This window comes from Aspergillus melleus (assembly GCF_016097325.1).
Source record: "Aspergillus melleus strain CBS 546.65 chromosome Unknown contig1, whole genome shotgun sequence".
In the NCBI taxonomy this organism is placed as follows: domain Eukaryota; kingdom Fungi; phylum Ascomycota; class Eurotiomycetes; order Eurotiales; family Aspergillaceae; genus Aspergillus; species Aspergillus melleus.
In genome coordinates, this window is record NW_025763370.1 from 3,782,443 (window position 1) to 3,799,820 (window position 17,378).

The 17,378-nt window shown below is 53.0% G+C and overlaps 5 protein-coding genes across 7 annotated transcripts; 4 read left to right on the plus strand and 1 right to left on the minus strand.

Moving 5' to 3' along the window:
* Positions 1-1,350: 1,350 nt before the first annotated feature.
* LDX57_001353 (uncharacterized protein) lies at positions 1,351-3,559 on the plus strand. The gene is made up of 3 exons (XM_046082992.1): positions 1,351-1,919; positions 2,006-2,159; positions 2,223-3,559. The coding sequence occupies exons 1-3, from the start codon at positions 1,377-1,379 to the stop codon at positions 3,173-3,175; spliced, it is 1,650 nt and encodes a 549-aa protein (XP_045938949.1). The 5' UTR covers positions 1,351-1,376; the 3' UTR covers positions 3,176-3,559.
* Positions 3,560-4,366: 807 nt separating this feature from the next.
* Positions 4,367-6,138, minus strand: LDX57_001354 (uncharacterized protein; the record flags this gene model as incomplete). The annotated part of the gene is made up of 1 exon (XM_046082993.1): positions 4,367-6,138. The coding sequence occupies exon 1, from the start codon at positions 5,756-5,758 to the stop codon at positions 4,367-4,369; it is 1,392 nt and encodes a 463-aa protein (XP_045938950.1). The 5' UTR covers positions 5,759-6,138.
* Positions 6,139-7,484: 1,346 nt separating this feature from the next.
* On the plus strand, positions 7,485-8,677 carry MMT2 (cation diffusion facilitator family transporter; the record flags this gene model as incomplete). The annotated part of the gene is made up of 2 exons (XM_046082994.1): positions 7,485-7,896; positions 8,013-8,677. The coding sequence occupies 2 exons, from the start codon at positions 7,485-7,487 to the stop codon at positions 8,675-8,677; spliced, it is 1,077 nt and encodes a 358-aa protein (XP_045938951.1).
* Positions 8,678-9,982: 1,305 nt separating this feature from the next.
* Positions 9,983-11,838, plus strand: LDX57_001356 (xylulokinase; the record flags this gene model as incomplete). Its single annotated transcript, XM_046082995.1, has 2 exons — positions 9,983-10,477; positions 10,615-11,838. 2 exons carry the CDS (start codon positions 9,983-9,985, stop codon positions 11,836-11,838), a joined length of 1,719 nt encoding a protein of 572 aa, XP_045938952.1.
* A 270-nt stretch (positions 11,839-12,108) lies between these two features.
* LOS1 lies at positions 12,109-16,770 on the plus strand. 3 transcript variants are annotated; one of them, XM_046082996.1, is made up of 5 exons: positions 12,109-12,516; positions 12,715-14,287; positions 14,340-15,365; positions 15,419-15,873; positions 15,938-16,770. In XM_046082996.1, exons 1-5 carry the CDS (start codon positions 12,505-12,507, stop codon positions 15,962-15,964), a joined length of 3,093 nt encoding a protein of 1,030 aa, XP_045938953.1. In that variant the 5' UTR covers positions 12,109-12,504; the 3' UTR covers positions 15,965-16,770. The 3 variants fall into 3 exon arrangements, with proteins under 3 accessions (XP_045938953.1, XP_045938954.1, XP_045938955.1); XM_046082998.1 differs by having other exon boundaries at positions 12,109-12,172; positions 12,288-12,516; positions 15,419-16,770; XM_046082997.1 differs by having other exon boundaries at positions 12,109-14,287.
* The last annotated feature ends 608 nt before the right edge of the window (positions 16,771-17,378 follow it).

Genomic DNA, 17,378 nt, shown 5'->3' on the forward strand with positions numbered 1-17,378 from the left:
GTCGCTCGCGACAAAGAAAGTGCGCTAAGTGTGGCATTGTGGAGGTCGGTTCTCTACCCCCAACTCTCCATGCTTCTCCGTATGTCTCGGTATGCAATCCAGGTGGAATTCGATGGAGATTGAATGGCGAACACCGAGCAATGGAGTCAGGGATCCGTCCGATACCCACGTCGACTGCATGTACCGATGACGCTGCCGAGAGCTGAGCGATCGTTCCGAGCCTCAGCTGTCTCGATGCACGATGACGCTTAGGCAAATACTGTCGTACTCGGGTCTACGCATGACTCGGGCTAGTTGCTCCTAGCATCTAGCATCTACAGGAAAGTTCGATAATCTCACACTAGAGCGATCCTTTCAATGTCCATAGAACCGAACCGATAAGCGGCCACGGATTTGTTACTTCCACAGAAACCTAGTATCGAATGTCGGATCCGATGCACTTCACCGACAATAGAAAACCATGGATCGTTCCACGCGCAATCATAATGGCTCGAGACATATGATGTCAAGCCAGGCGGCCAAGCAGCCAAGCACAAGGGAGCGGAAGGAAAAAAAGTCTTGATTAGAGTTTTTCTCTTGGTGGCGCCTTAACCTTTCCGCCGCGGTGTGCTTAGTCTAACCGCGGCTTGAAGGACAAATTCTAGTACATTCAACATGCCCTGAACCCCGGGTCGGAATTGGACAAGTCAGCCACTTTGACTCGGGGCCCCAGGGAGGCAGACCGACCCTTGGGAACAAACAAGGGGTGGAAACGAGAACGGTCGAATTGGAAATTGTCGTCCGACCGAGTTGCAATGTTGAGTGGTGAGAGAAAGCGCTAAGATTAAGATAGTGGCCCCCCTCCGAGCGGATCTACCTTCTTCTTCCATTCGCAGCCATCCATGTCGCCGGGATCGACGTAAGAGTCCAGAGCGCGTTCCTTCATTGACGTCACACCCGTTGAAGTGGATCACGCCAGTGCCAATAAGAACTCGTGGAGCTCTCGAACTGCTTAATGAGGTTGATACGGTTGAGGATAGTAGAAGGTGATATCGCGAAAGACATGGATCCTCCGTGAAGAGCCATCAGGGTGGCTGGCAATTGTCGATGGCAATGACACGACATTCGTGGTCCCTGAAAGAAGTGGTCGAGGGAAGGGGGAAGTCAAAGACCAGCACTGCACGTGCGCACGCATACTAGTTTGCATTTTCTCTTTCGGAGTGGGTCGGACCCTCAGAGGAGGTATACATGGGTGGAGTACCTAAAACCGGTTTGCCAGGAATGACGAAAATGGTCTGACCTTCGCCGACATATCTATAAGGAATTGATAGAATCTTGTGAAAATTTTCTTTTTTCTACCCCAGGTCGAGTCTTCTGTTCATCTTCCCCGCGCGATCATGACCGAGGCCGCGCATCACGAAGTCACAAACGCTCAACTAGCAGACGGCAACCCCGGGCGACCGTCCTCTCTGTCTGAAAAGGGCAGAGAGAGTCGACGCAGCGGTGGATCTGACGTTCTGAATGGTCCCCTGGCAAAGGAAACCCTCGGCTCCCCCGACTCGAGAGACCCGTCCGAAAAACGGGAATTAAAGGAATATGAGTGCTACGACAAGCTGGGCTACTGCTGGCCCCGATGGAAGAAATGGACATACCTGGCGGCTGTCGCATTCGTCCAGGTGTCCATGAACTTCAACACCTCCGTCTTTCCCAATGCCGTGTCCCCCATTGCCGAAGCCTGGGGCATCAGCGAGCAGAAGTCCCGAGTCGGACAGATGATCTACTTGGTGACATATTCCTTTGGATGTGAATTGTGGGCGCCATGGAGTGAGGAATTCGGTCGTTGGCCCATCCTCCAGCTCTCGATGTTTCTCATCAACATCTGGCAAATCCCCGCTGCCCTAGCCCCGAACTGGGGCACCATCATCGTCGCTCGTGCACTGGTATGTTTGGACATCCCTATCTCCCCTTTCGGGTTACATTCCATGAAAGCATTCCGAGACATTCTCCATGAACTGACACAATGTAGGGCGGTGTCTCTACTGCAGGTGGTAGTGTGACTCTCGGTCTAGTTGCCGATATCTACGAGCCTGAGACGCAGCAGTTCCCCCTCGCATTCATTGTCTTATCTTCCTGCATTGGCACTAGTATCGGTGGAATTATCGGTGGTCCTATCGCTCGTTGTAAGTCCCAAGTCTCTTTTCGCATGCTCAACGAAGGAATGCGTACTAACGCGTGGAATTCAGTCCTCGGATGGCGCTGGTTCTTCTGGATCCAGCTCATTTTCGGAGGTGTCACCCAGGCTATCATTTTCTTCATGCCCGAGAGCCGTTCCACTATCCTAATCGATCGGGAAGCCAAGCGACGCCGCAAAACGGGCGAAGACCCTAACTGCTACGGACCCAACGAGCTGAAGAAGCCCCGCGTTTCTCTCAAGGAGACCGGCGTCATCTTGGTGCGACCCTTCCACATGCTGTTTCGCGAGCCTATCGTGCTCAGTCTTTCTCTGCTCTCCGGATTTTCGGACGCTCTGATCTTTATTTTCCTGGAGAGTTTCACCCTCGTCTACGAGCAAGGATGGGGTTTCGGAACGCTTGCCCGAGCTTGGGCTTTTATTCCTATCAACCTGGCATACGTCATTGCATACTTCTCCTACTTCCCATGGTTCTGGCGCGATCAACGCATCCGGCAGCGCGAAGGTGATGATGCGCTTCCTCCCGAGCGTCGTCTCAAATGGCTGCTGTTCTTGGCCCCCTTGGAGCCTATCGGCCTAATGGGCTTTGCTTGGACCTCTCTCGGCCAGGAATACAATGTTCACTGGATCGGCACCATGATTTTCTCCACTTGCGTCGGTATTGCTAACTACGCCATCTATCTTTCCTCGGTCGACTACATGATTGCTTCCTACGGTGTGTATTCAGCGTCGGCGTGTGGTGGCAATGCCTTCGCTCGAGACTTTTTAGCTGGTATCTCAGCCATGTACGCCACGCCCATGTACTCCAATATTGGCGACAAGTTCCATGTGGAGTATGCTAGTACTGTGCTGGCGTGTTTGTCATGTCTGGTCGTCTTGCCCATCTACATCTTCTATTGGAAAGGACCGCAGGTTCGTGCCCGCAGTAAGTTTGCGCAGGCGCTCGCTGCCGAACGAAAGGAGAACAATGGTCGGAGAGTTAGCAAGCCTAGCATTGAGCCTTAGGAGAGATTTGATTTTCTTTGGCTGAAGCTCGCTTGTTTAGACCCATTGGTCTTATCGGGCGCGGGTGGACAGATACTGCCGCCTGTCTAATTCACCAGGGGGAAATGGACTTGCATCGAATATCTTCCAGATTCACGATCCGAGGTCCCTCTTGCCCCCCTCAACTACAGCATTATTATACCACGGAATGTATTCAATACATCATGGAGTTATGATCAAAGAGATATACCCCGTGCCTGCTTATCCCTTCGTCCTCTGTTGTTTTGAGCCACGACCTTGGGAAGCAAAAGGGATTTCCTTTCACCCTAGAACAAACTAGGATGTACTGCTATGCCTTATGTTATGCATGTATATACGTTACGATAGAATTATTTCGACCATTGCACATATAGATGTTGATTGAGTATTTGTGTAAAGCGTAACTGGATACATAAAGTTGTAGCTCTGATTGAATTATATCCTATTGAACTGAGAATACATCAGAGAGAGTACAGAGAGCAAATATGACGGTGAGAAAGCCTGAAGTGCAATTATGTACCAAGCCATGGCCTTTCAATGCATCTAAATCCAGGAAGGATGTATTGCCCTTACGCAGTCATCTCAATCATTAGGTAGGTAAGTTCATGCATTCAATAACCCCGGATCCCCACCCTAACCCAAACCCCAAATTTACGATCTCAATTAGAGTGAATAATGACATTCACGTACTAGAATTTAAGCTTAAGCTAATATAAGGTTCAAACTTATCCTTATCATGGTACCCTAGTAGAGGGCGAAACCCACAGACCAATGAAACGACCAGCTTCCCCTGGATGGCGAATCGCGAAAATCCATTTCCAGAAGAGGACCAATCGTTCCGTGACTTGGACCTGTCAGAAACGCGTGGGGAGTGATGAATGAGGTTGTCAATAGTAAGTCAACAGTTTCATACTCAACCGGGCTGCCCGGGGTCAGGGTGAAAGAATGGAAGTAGGTAAGGTAGTGAATTACTGGGTATGGTAGTAGGTATGTACCAAGTCACGTTACCTTTTTCTCTCTTCATTTCCCCATTTCTTGAATTCAATCTTTAGCTTGAATCTATTTGGACTTGTTGTGTATCCCATCTCCTCCCAGAATCCACCATATCAACTACCTTGGACGATTCTTCTCAGCTCCCCTCTCGCCCTAATTCACCTATCTACAGGCCCTCCCCTATCCAATATACGTCGCAAACGTCCCGAACTCCTTGTCAGACCTTAACCTCCCCAAATCCTCATCCCTCAAACAAACCTCCACCACAATCCCGCCCTCCCTGTCCCTCGGCATGGCATACACCAACCCCTCAACAGGGAAGAGCCTCGGCCTCCGCACAGCCTCAGGACACCCTAACCCAAGATGGAAGTGGAGCGCATAGAGCCCGACCTTGGACCAGGAGCTGAACATGACGTTCGTGGACGGGTTCATGTTCGGCGCGAACGGCACTATGCGCTTATCGGGCGTGTGGTGCAGGGTGGTGGCGAAGGTGCGTGCCGCGGTGGAAAGTTTGTCGGGATGGATGTTTGTGCGCAGGAGGGATGCTGTGTGGCCTAGAGGGATTTTTTGGTGCAGGGGGCTTCTTGCGGGTGTTACCATCATGAGGACGCCTGGGTAGGTTGGCGGGATGGCGAGGCAGGGGCGGAGGTCGACGGCGCGGAGGAGGGTGGATGATAATGAGGAAGATAAGGAGGAGAAGGCCGAGAAGGATGGGATGCGCGGGACACGGACGCGTAGGATGGATTGCCAGATGAAAGCGCTGAGGGCATCATCGGTGGAGATGTACGAGGTGAGGAGGGATTCGTTGGCGAGGGATTTGAGGGCGGAGAGGGAGGAGGAGGAGAAGTGGAAGCAGGCCCAGGTGGAGGGAGGAGCTTGTGCTTGTTGATGTTTGGCTGGGGCGCTAGGGGGGAGGTGGTCTGGAAAGTGGGATTCAGCATCGTGGTCCTCGAGAGGAGGGATGATGTTGTGACGGGGCATGTTGCCGATGGAGAGCTCTTCGGACGAGAATGGCTCGTCACCACAGGCTTTGGAGAGCAGATAGATGAGCTGGTTCTGTCCGGCAATGTCCATTGCACGATGCTCGCCGACAAAGGTCAGGACTAAACCGCCAGGGATGAAAGTAGCTTGGACCAGGAAGACAGGACGTCCATTAGGAAAGTCAGTCTCCGCCGGTAAGGTGCTGATAGGGGCGACGAGGGATTCGTCCAGCATGCTCAGGGGGAACTGGGCATCTCGCAGACACTCCATGGACAGCGTCGAAGACTCATCCTGGTAGTCTCTCACAGCCAGGAGGGGTGGCATTTTGGCAAACAGTTTGATCTTGCAAACCCCCGTGTTACCCTCTGTGCTGCCTTCGACAACGACGCGACCTGCCACCCAGGGAAAGCTGGCGGTCAGGCGTTCAAGGCCTCTGGAGAGAGTGTCGATAATAGCCGGCTTGAAGGAGGCATCAGGGACGGAGTAGATACCAGAGATGTTGGTATAGCTCCTGAGAGCGGGGATTTGGCCGAAGATATCAAGACGGAAGTCCGTCAGCCTGTTGTCGGTGGCCATGATTGCGTTGCTCATGCTGATCGATTAGCTAGCTAGAGAAGGGGATTTGATGAGAGAAGTGCCTGCAAGAGAACGTCAAATGGGTAGGTGGGTGGCTTGAGATTGAGGTACTTGTAGGATAGAAGAATCGAAGGAGCGAGAATTGGTCTTTAAAGCGAGGCTTGTACAACTCCATGCAAGCGATTGGGCGTGGCTTCGACAGAGTAGAGGACTGCATTTGGCATGTTGTGTTAGGGTTAGCAGTCGGTGTCGGGAAGAAGCAGTCTGGAATCTGGCGCCGAAATGGGATGAGGGGAGTTCCCTTGCGAGCACAGAGGCAGTCTACATGATCGAAACATCATTCAACATTGTCTATACAAGAGTAGGGTTTATGTACCAGGCGTTGTTTGTGTAGTTGAGGGCCAAGGCAGCGACAAGGGCCTGGTGGAAGACCGGACGAGCGAGCGATACAGACATACTTCTTCATATTATTAGACCTTCCGTGGGACTGCTACGAAGTATTGTCTTAGAGGCATATGGTAAAATCACTTAGCAACCAAGATTCGGATGCAAGCGTTCTTCAGGCCGAATTAATGTTAAAAATAAGGCCAGCCCAGCCGAAACCCACCGAACAAGCAAATGGAGACGAGCGGGACCTGCCAAGAGTTGGCTGACGACAAGGCTGTACGTACCTTCGCCGGGGGCAATCCCGATAGGAGAAATGCCGTTAGCCAGGCACTTTATCTACGACTGGGCTAGGCATGGATATGTCTGTTTCGTGCAATTGAAGTGTTGGTGGAGAGGAAATGAAGTAAGGTGGTGGTGGAGTATACGTATTTTGGAGCCTAAAAGTGACAAGCCAAGCCTTTGAAGGAGAGTTGATGAAACAACCATGGGGGATGAGGGAGTGCCTGATTGAGAATAGATTGATAGCGGAAAGAACTCCGGATTGGGGAAGAAGCCCTAAGAGTCTGAGTAATGGCCCCTTCACGATAGGACAAGAATGTCTACACTTGTACACCGTCCAGAGCAAGCCGAATGATGCCATCGGAGGAAGACGGCGGGTCGGAGCCGAACAGGTCGTCAGCGCATGTCGGGATCGCCTCTGCCGGAGTTGATTATATCATTGCGGTGATTCTCCCACGAGAGCTTCATTTCCTGTTCCTCTTCTCCTTCCACGACCCTTCTGGGAACTGAGGCATGGAATGGCCTCGTTATTATTCTGCCCCCAGTCAGCCCAAAAGAACAGAGTGTCCCGATAATCCCGGCAGCCACTAGACTATCGATCCGCTAACGAAACGTCGCCCATTTCGCCCATTTTAGCCCTTACGTACCCGGCCTGATGCCGCTGACGCAGCCCCTGCGGTGCAGGGCCCATCCATCACCAACGCTATCATCACATTCAGTCCTCCGTCGTTCCATCTTGAAGTCTCGACAAGGGCGACCCGCGCTTTTTCCTTTTCCTCCGCCGCAGCTCCGTGTTCTGCGCACCTCGACCTCCGCCCCCCTCCGCCATCATAAGAACGGCCTTGCGCCCGCCAATGTCCGCCCCGTCATAACCTCTCCTGCAACCACCACCACCCCAATCCCCTTGCCAGTATTACTCCCCATGGCGACTACACAAACAAGAGACCACGGTGGCCACGGTGGCCATGGTCACGGCCACCACCACCACCATCACGGAAATGTTTACCTGACTTCCACGAATAAGCACGATGCCGGCGTTCGGATCACGCGACTTGGCCTGGTTGCCAATCTCGCCATGGCCATTGGCAAATTCGTGGGCGGCTACGTCTTCCATTCGCAGGCCCTGATCGCCGATGCATACCATGCCCTTACTGATCTCGTGTCGGATTTCCTGACGTTGGGGACGGTGGCCTGGTCGCTCAAACCCCCGACCGAGCGGTTCCCGAACGGCTACGGGAAGATCGAGAGTATCGGCGCGCTGGGCGTGAGCGGATTGTTGCTTTGCGGTGGAGTTTTCATGGGCTTGAATTCCGGGCAGGTCTTGTTGGATCAATTTTACCCTGAAGCCGCCCACGTAATCTCCCACCTGGGAGTTGCGGGACATGGGCATTCGCACAGTCACGGAGTCGAGGTTCTCGGGCCTAGCATTCACGCCGCGTGGCTGGCTGCCGGGTCTATCGTTGTGAAAGAATGGCTTTACCACGCCAGTGAGTATCCCTACTTTTCTTTGTTCAAATTTCAAATTTCTATAGTTTCGAGGTGTCGATTCTATTCTATCTTGTTCTGTGCTGGACAAATACTAACGATTGAATCAACCCAATAGCGATGAAAGTTGCCAACGAACGGAAATCGTCGGTCCTGGCCTCGAACGCAGTCCACCACCGCATCGACTCGCTCACGAGTATCGTCGCCTTGTTCACCATCGGCGGAACCTATTTCTTCCAGAACGCTTCGTGGCTCGACCCCGTGGGCGGACTGCTTATCTCGCTGATGGTCATTAAAGCCGGATGGGGGAACACTGCCACGTCGCTGCTGGAGTTGGCCGACACCGCCGTCGACGAGGACATCAAGGAATCCGTGTCCAAGGCGGCGTCCAAGATGCTGGCTAAAATGAAGGACGGCGACGCGATCAAGGTGCGCGATGTCCAGGGTATGAAATCGGGACAGAACTATCTGATGGACGTGGAACTGGCGGTGCCTGGCGCATGGCCGATCAGCCGTTCGCGGGAGATCGAGGAGGCGGTCCGAGCGGCCATCGGCACGGGCGTCCGCGGCGTCAAGCGAGTCAAGGTTCGCTTTGTGCCTTTGGAGTACGAGGAGTTGACCTTCTCGGAGGAATTTATTACGTCAGATGTTTCCTCGCAAGCCAACCCCGAACCCAAGGAGGAGGACGTGGAGGCGGAATGCGAGGCGCATGCGCACCACGAGCATGGACATGAGCACGAGCATGAGCATAAGCATGAACACTCCGCCCGCAAGAGACGTTAAAAATAGAGGCTCCCTTGATCATGATCGATTTTCTATGTTTTCTATCTACTTTGTGATTTTTGAATTCCCACCGATGTACAGGGTCTTTTCGAGGCTTCACCATGTGTTTATTGACTATCGATTTCCCACCATCGTGTATCTTCGGACCCTTCATCCACGGGATCAGGCATGTGATACCCCCGGAATGGAACGGAATTGAGGAGACTTCAGTTCGTCTGCTGGCGAGAGGACGACTAGTCCTGAGCACGGGCGTTAGGAGACATTATTCCGGACGCCGTGAAATGCGGAGAGAACGGGACAAAGTCTGGGGTTTGGCCACCGGATCTAGGCTGGGCTAGACTGGCCCTTGTAACGAACTACGGACTGTTGTTTCATGTACATACAGACTAGATTCTAGACAGACAGCAGTCATCTGAGCATCGCAAACAGCCGAGACCGTCCGCCAAGCGTGGAACTATGATCTTCGACATTAGTCTGGTGATGCCTGTCGACATCGGTCTAGGATAATTTTAGCGGCCGTCGCTGTTGGGTGTGCAGACTTCTAGAATAATGCGCTCGGGGTTTCTTGCCCTTCTGACAATGCATCTTGAGTTCTAGACCGTCCTGGTGCCTTCAACCCTGGACCTTCTGGTAAAAAGGAAGAATTTCTTTGCCCAGATTAACCGGGTAAATTCCCGGCGGCGGGGGACACCCGACCGGTTAGTCATCCGTATTTGACTGTATCTTACGTATGGTAGGCGTAATCCGAGTCCTTCTGGGGCGACAGACTGCGTACGGTATTTACCCAGCAGCTGACATCACTGCGCAGTCATCCTCGTCTCTTTTAAGGATTTCTCACGATGTCTTGGTTCAGCGCTAGAATCAAAAATTTTTTAGGAAGACCTTCGGTAATTTAGCTATTATGTCTAAGAGCTAATCACGAATCTTCAGTCACCCTCCTTAATCTATTTCCTATCTATCATGTTTATTTCCCGAGCACAGGGATAAATAACTTTTCGGTGTACAAGTGTACATTGTAGTACTCCGTAGGGGCAAAGGATGACAATCCTCCCCCCAATTGTATAAATCTCTGGACCTCCGTAGCGGTGGAACCTTTGCTTCCTTTGTTTCCTTGGACTTCAGTCTAATTCCGGTTCGGAAACTGGTAGTTCTTACTTCATCCCACCCCGTCTTCTTCCCCTTATATTCGCTCTTCCTCCCTCTTCCTCTTCCCACTCCAGGCTTATCAGTAAACCACCTTATCGACGTCATTTCCCATTGTTTCTCGCCACCACCACGAAACATTCCCATCTTCGCCCTGCGACCATGCAAGGCCCCTTGTACATTGGGTTCGATCTCTCGACCCAGCAACTGAAAGGCCTGGTGGTCAATTCCGACCTGAAGGTCGTCTACGTGTCGAAATTCGACTTCGACGCCGACTCCCGCGGCTTCCCCATCAAGAAGGGCGTTCAGACCAACGAGGCCGAACACGAGGTGTTTGCCCCCGTGGCATTATGGCTCCAGGCTCTGGACGGTGTGCTGGAAGGTCTGCGCAAGCAGGGACTCGACTTCAGTCGCGTCAAGGGTATTAGCGGTGCCGGCCAGCAGCACGGCAGCGTCTACTGGGGAGAGAACGCTGAGGTGTTGCTCAAGACCCTGGACGCGAACAAGTCGCTGGAGGAGCAGCTGAGTGGAGCCTTCTCGCACCCGTATAGCCCCAATTGGCAGGATTCGAGCACGCAGAAGGAATGTGACGAGTTCGATGCCTACCTGGGCGGCCAAGAGCAATTGGCGGATGCGACGGGAAGTAAGGCTCATCATGTACGTCCCCCTCCTTTTCACCTATTCCCCTTTTCGGTTTGGTGATTTGTTTGATTCTCGTAATACTGGCGGTGTGCGGAGCACTCTCTGGGATTTTGGACCCCTTTGGCTAACGAAGTGGGGTGGCGAAACTCTAGAGATTCACAGGTCCCCAGATTCTCCGCTTCCAGCGAAAATACCCCGACGTGTACAAGCGGACGGCGCGCATTTCGCTGGTATCCTCCTTCCTGGCATCCTTGCTGCTGGGCCGCATTGCTCCGCTGGATATCTCGGATGCGTGTGGTATGAACCTATGGAACATTCAAAAGGCCGCATATGACGATCGGCTGTTGAAGCTCTGCTCCGGCCCCTTTGGCGTGGAGGATCTGAAGCGGAAACTGGGCGATGTGCCCGAGGACGGAGGCATCCGTCTGGGTAAAATCGATCGGTACTTCGTCGAGCGATATGGGTTCGCTCTGGACTGTACCGTGGTCCCGTCGACCGGTGACAACCCGGCCACGATCCTGGCCTTGCCCCTGAGACCCTCGGACGCCATGGTCTCTTTGGGAACTTCGACCACGTTCCTCATGTCGACTCCCAGCTACAAGCCCGACCCGGCGACGCATTTCTTCGACCACCCGACCACGCCGGGTCTCTACATGTTCATGCTGTGCTACAAGAACGGCGGTCTGGCGCGTGAGCTGGTCCGCGATGCGATCAACGAGAAGTTGGGCGGCAGCGCTGCCGATCCGTGGGCGAACTTTGACAAGTACACCCTGCAGACCGCTCCGTTGGGCCAGAAATCGGCTTCCGACCCCATCAAACTGGGTCTCTTCTTCCCTCGACCGGAGATTGTCCCCAACATCCACAAGGGACAGTGGCGATACACCTACGATCCTAAGGATGGTAGTCTCCGCGAGTCGAGCAGCGAGTGGGACAAGCCGCTGGACGAGGCGCGCGCGATTGTCGAAAGTCAATTGCTCTCTCTACGTCTGCGGTCCCGCGGTCTCACGCAGAGCCCCGGCGAAGGTATCCCCGCTCAACCTCGACGAGTGTACCTAGTCGGAGGCGGATCTAAGAACAAAGCAATTGCCAAACTGGCCGGGGAGATTCTCGGCGGCAGCGAGGGCATCTACAAGTTGGAGATCGGAGACAACGCCTGTGCGCTGGGCGCGGCGTACAAGGCGGTTTGGGCGATTGAGCGATCCCGCGGACAGACCTTTGAGGACCTGATCGGCCAGCGATGGAGGGAGGAGGACTTCATCGAGAAGATTGCCGACGGGTACCAGAAGGGCGTGTTCGAGCAGTACGGCAAGGCTGTCGAGGGATTCGAGAAGATGGAAGCCCAGGTGTTGAAAGAAGAGGCAGACCGCAAACGGTGAAGGACATAAAAAGTATGGGTTATGAATAAACTTACGACCTGAGCCAGTATAGCTTTTAATGATGTATTTAGTTTCGGTAGAATCAACTGATGTCATTTCTTGTTATTGTTACTTCTTCTGCCTTAGCCTCCGGAAGGGTGCCTGAATCTGCCGGCAGAAAGATGGGCGCCTTACCCCATTTGGGCATCGGCCACCTGCCGCACATTTGGAGTTGCCCTCTTTGTTCCGTTGGCTTGGCTTCTTCTTCTTTTTTTTTTTTATCTTCCTTCATCGACCTTGTCTCGGCTTCAGAATATCAATTTCCTTCCAGATATTGTTGCGCATCATCGGTCTCGTGAGTAACATCATCGGGGCACGTTCCTGATCCACCGACAGAAATTTTTAATTTTATTTTTTGCCATCATCGTTTTTTACCCGAGCGACTGGGTCTGACTAGTTCCTTTTCTTAGGCAAAGCCCCGAAACACCGCCCGTCTATTGCTCCAACGAACTAGCCATGTTTCGATAAACGTCTGAATGAGATGATTCTCCGCCGCCCTTGATTTTTGAACCCAACAACTTCGATCTTACCCTTTGCAGCTATCCCCTCTCCTCTCCCCTCCCCCCCTCCTTCTGACTTGCTTTCTGAGTCCTACCCTGACTCTGAAGGCAGCTCGGCTGGTCGAAGATGGAAGAACAGGTAAGAGTCATAGTGTGTGCTTTAAAAATGCTAAGGAAAAAATGATGCAAGAAAAAAAAAGAAATCCACCCCCACCATTGATCCTCCCCCCCCTTCCCCTCGTGCTTGCCCCTCCTTCCAGCCTACCTAGCAATCACTTCATAACAAAATAAGATTGAGTATTACTCGGTTCCTGACGTGATTGTTCTCCTCTCTCAGGTAGCAAATGCCATAGAAATCGCCTGGAACCATTCCTCAGACCAAGCCCTCAAGGCCCAAGCTATCGAATATGTGAACCAACTCCGCACCGACCCCTCGGGATGGCAGGCCTGCCTCAACCTCTTCACCAAGTCTCCGCCGCAATCTGAAATCGTACGCTTCGTGGCTCTGGAAGTGGTCAACAGTGCTGCCCAGGCCGGTCTGATTGACCCTCAGTCGTTAGTCTATGTGCGGGACGGCTTGCTGGTCTACCTCCGCCAGGTGTACGGACAAGAAAATGCCAACCCCGACCCTCCCAATATCCAGAACAAGATCGCCCAGACCGTGACGTACCTTTTCTCGGCGCTGTATGGGAACGGGTGGGAGTCGTTCTTCGACGACCTCCTCGGTCTGACGCACAAGAGCGCCGCCAGCACGACACGCGACAACCCACTGGGAATCGTCTTCTACCTTCGCGTGATCAACTCCATCCACGATGAGATCGGTGACGTCTTGGTGTCCCGATCCCGCCACGAGCAGGATAAGGCCAATTCGTTGAAGGACTTGATCCGTGGTCAAGACATGCAGAAGATCGCCAACTCGTGGCAAGAGATCTTGTCGGAATGGCGGGACGGGAACGACCTGATCGTCGAGATGGCGCTGAAGGCGGTTGGCAGCTGGGTCAGCTGGATTGACATCGGCCTCGTGGTGAACCAGACCATGCTGGACTTGCTGTTCCAGCAGCTGGGCCGCGCGCAGAAAGCGGAGCTGCGAGACGGCGAAGAGAAGGTACGGGATGCGGCGGTCGACGTCTTCACGGAGATCATCGGCAAGAAGATGAAGCCGGAGGACAAGATTGATATGATTATTTTCCTGAATCTCGACACTATTGTTTCCCAACTCTCCAATAGCCCCCCTCTCTACGACAATAGGTTCACCTTCAAGTACGACACCGACCTTGCGGAAACCGTCGCCAAGCTCGTCAACATCAGCGTCGTGGATATTGTGCGGGCTTTGGAACAGGACACGGTCAGCGCCGACTGCCGGGAGAAGGCTACTGGCCTGCTGCAGGCCTTCTTGCCGCACATCCTGAGATACTTTTCCGACGAGTACGACGAAGTCTGCTCCACCATCATCCCATCCGTGAGCGACCTTCTGTCGTACTTGCGCAAGATCGCCAAGACCAACCCTGCTCTGGCTGCCCAGCACTCCTCGATTCTCCTCCCTATCCTAAAAGCGATCATTGCCAAGATGCGGTACGACGAGACCTCCTCGTGGGGTGACGAGGACGACCAGGAGGACGAGGCGGAGTTCCAGGATCTCCGCAAGAGACTGGGCGTGCTTCAGCAGATCATCGCCACCGTGAACGAGTCGCTTTACATCGACGCTGTCTCCGAAGTCGTGGCCACGACGTTCGAAAATCTGCGCCAATCGGGTGCCCAGCTTGACTGGCGGGATCTGGATCTTGCCTTGCATGAAATGTTCCTCTTCGGAGATATTGCTGTCAAGGCCGGCAGTCTCTACATCAAGGGCGCTCCCCACAATTCTGCTGCGGAGCGATTGATCGAAATGATGTTGAGGATGGTCGAGTCCGGTAGGTAGCAAGCCGTTGTTTTGCTGACATGGAGAAATGCTCACCTCTATAGATATTCGGTCATTTACCCATCCCGCAACGCAGTTGCAGTATATGGAAATCTGCGTCCGCTATAGCTCGTTCTTCCAGTATCATTCCCACCTGATTCCGGGCGTTCTGGAGAGTTTCCTCCAGCTCGTGCACCACCCGATAAAGAAGGTGAAGACGCGGTCTTGGTACCTATTCCAGCGCCTGGTGAAGCAGCTGCGGGCCAACCTTGGAAACGTGGCGCAAACCGTCGTGGAGGCCCTGGGCGATCTGCTGGTCATCCAAGCCGAGGTGTCCACGGACGGATCTGATGGCGACGAAATGTCCTCGGAGGACCACGAGGGCTCTGCCGACGCCGTCTTCAATAGCCAGCTGTACTTATTTGAGGCGGTTGGCATAATTTGCTCGACCCCCGCCGTTCCGGCGGATAAACAGGTTCTCTACGCGCAGTCCGTGATGAACCCCGTGTTCCTCGACATGCAGAAGAACCTCGGTCCCGCCAAGTCGAACGATGAGCGAGCTTTGCTCCAGATTCACCACGATATCATGGCGCTGGGAACTTTGGCCCGCGGATTCTCGGACTGGATGCCGGGTACATCTACGCCCTCTGCCCTGCCAGCTGTCGAGGTTTCGGAAGCCTTTGTTCAGGTGTCCGAAGCTACGCTCGTTTCGCTTGAGTCTTTGAAGGCGTCGTTCAATGTCCGAACGGCTGCCCGATTCGCTTTCTCTCGGTTGATCGGCGTTCTGGGCGCCCGGATCCTCCCGCAGTTGCCGCAGTGGATCGATGGCCTGCTCACTCAGACCTCCTCCCGCGACGAGATGGCCCTCTTCTTGCGTCTTCTGGACCAGGTAATCTTTGGGTTCAAGGGCGAGATCTACAACATCCTTGATGCTCTTTTGACACCTTTCTTGCAACGAGTTTTCTCCAGCATTGCCGATCCTACTACTGGTACCGACGACGAGATTCAATTGGCGGAGCTGAAGCGAGAATACCTGAACTTCTTGCTGGCGGTCTTGAACAACGATTTGGGTGCTGTGATTATCAGCGAGAGTAAGTTTTTCCATAGACTTCCAAGTCTGAGTTCTGGGACTAACCGTTCGCAGGAAACCAACCTATGTTTGATACTGTGATTACCACTATCGAACATTTTGCTAAGGATGTTGAAGACTTTACGACGGCCAAGATGGCGTTCTCGCTACTCTCCAAGATGGGTAGCTCCTGGGGAGGACCAGATCTCACCCCCGAGGCCGCCAACGGGGCTTCGGCGCAGCAGGTTGCCTTGCCTGGATTCGGACAGTTTATGATCACGCGTATGTCGCCGCTCTGCTGGGCTCTTCCGGCAACTCCGTCCTTCAACGCCAAGGATGCGCAGGCCAAGCAGGTTCTTGCCGAAGCGGGCGGGCTGCAGCGCACGATCTACTGCAAGACGGGCATGGAGTATATTGAATATCTGCGGGGCCGCGAGCTTCCCGGCATGGGGATGCCGGCGGAGCTTGTGGAAGAATTTTTGGGTGCATTGAGCCGGTTGGACACGAGGGGATTCCGGCAATTCTTCCCGGTAGGTTTTTAAATATTGACGTTGTGGAAAGCCGAAGGCCTCAAGCTAACTTGTCTCTGTGTAGACCTTTATCCAGCGTTTGAGCGCATGAAGCTATCATCTTTTCTGACCGCCTTTATTGTTTACACTTCATACATTATCTTTATGACATTTCTTTATTCCAACACCCCTTCCTATGCTCCTCGATCATTCCTCGCAATTTTCCCTTCGTCTTAGATATCCCCTACGGTTTGGTTTGATGACTGATGTCCTCGCGTGCTCCATTACACTGACAGCTGTGTCTCCGCGGACACCGTCTTCCTGTCTATTGTTGAAGATCAGTAAGAAAAAAGCAAAAGATTGCGAAACACACAAAATGAAAAAGACCAAAAACAAGTATATAGTTTGCGAGGTATTCTGCATGATCAGGCGTTGATTTTTCCTTCTTCTCCCGGAGCATTCATCCCATCACCCATGCATCCCCTTGGAATTACTCATTAAGTAGCGCGATGCAAGAGCGCAGCGGAGAGAAACAAAATAAAAGCACAAGCGATGATCGTTCTAATAACAGGTTTTATTGCGTTTTGAGCAGGTGGATTCCGAATGGCGGAAATTGAACTGGCTAGCAGGTCTTCTGAAGTCTAGTCTTGGTCGAGGGAGGTGAGGGTGGAATGGGACGTGAGAGCGCAAGAGACGGATAGGATTTCTTTTCTTCTTTTCTATTCTTTTACTATCCACTATGGGATTGGTTTGGTGGTGATGATGACGATAGGTACCTATTGATATTGACGTTGGACATGAACATACTTGTTTTTAGAAATCGATTTTTTTGTGATTTGAACCTGTGGATGTCTGAATGGTACTATGATATACCTACTTGGATATAATAAGTTATAGATAGACCGGGTCTGTCCATTCATCCTCCCCCATCTCCTCCACCACCACCACCTCCTCCTCCATCCCCTCCACTGCTTCCACCACCACCATCTCCACCACTGGAACCACCTCCGCTATAACCACCACCACCGCCATCACTCCATCCTCCTCCACCTCCACCCCCAGACCCAGATTCACCCCCACTAGGTATACTCGAACTGCCGCAGCCACTCGCACAATTCACTCCTGGATCCATCGCCGGATCATACCCCGTCTCTCCACCATGTTGACCGATACTCGCCAACCCAACTATGCTCCCGAACTGCGCATCCACACATTCGCTTCCTCCACCCCCAGACCCCGATCCAGGCGTATACGTCGAATGATAAAAGACCTGAGAATTCCCTGTAAAGCGCGTGCTATCCTCCCCTTCAAATCCTTGGTATGATCGATCCCCTGACCCCTTGTCCTTCTTTTTCAACCCCCTCGACGACCATCCTCGTGTCTGTACCTTGGCATTAGAACCAGCCCTAGACGAGCTAGAACTACTATCAGCATAAAACCTTCCCCTCGTCTTCCCTAACACATCCTCCATCCTCATTCTCTCCCCTCGTAACGCCTCGTACTCGCTCTGTTGCTCATGAGCCGGT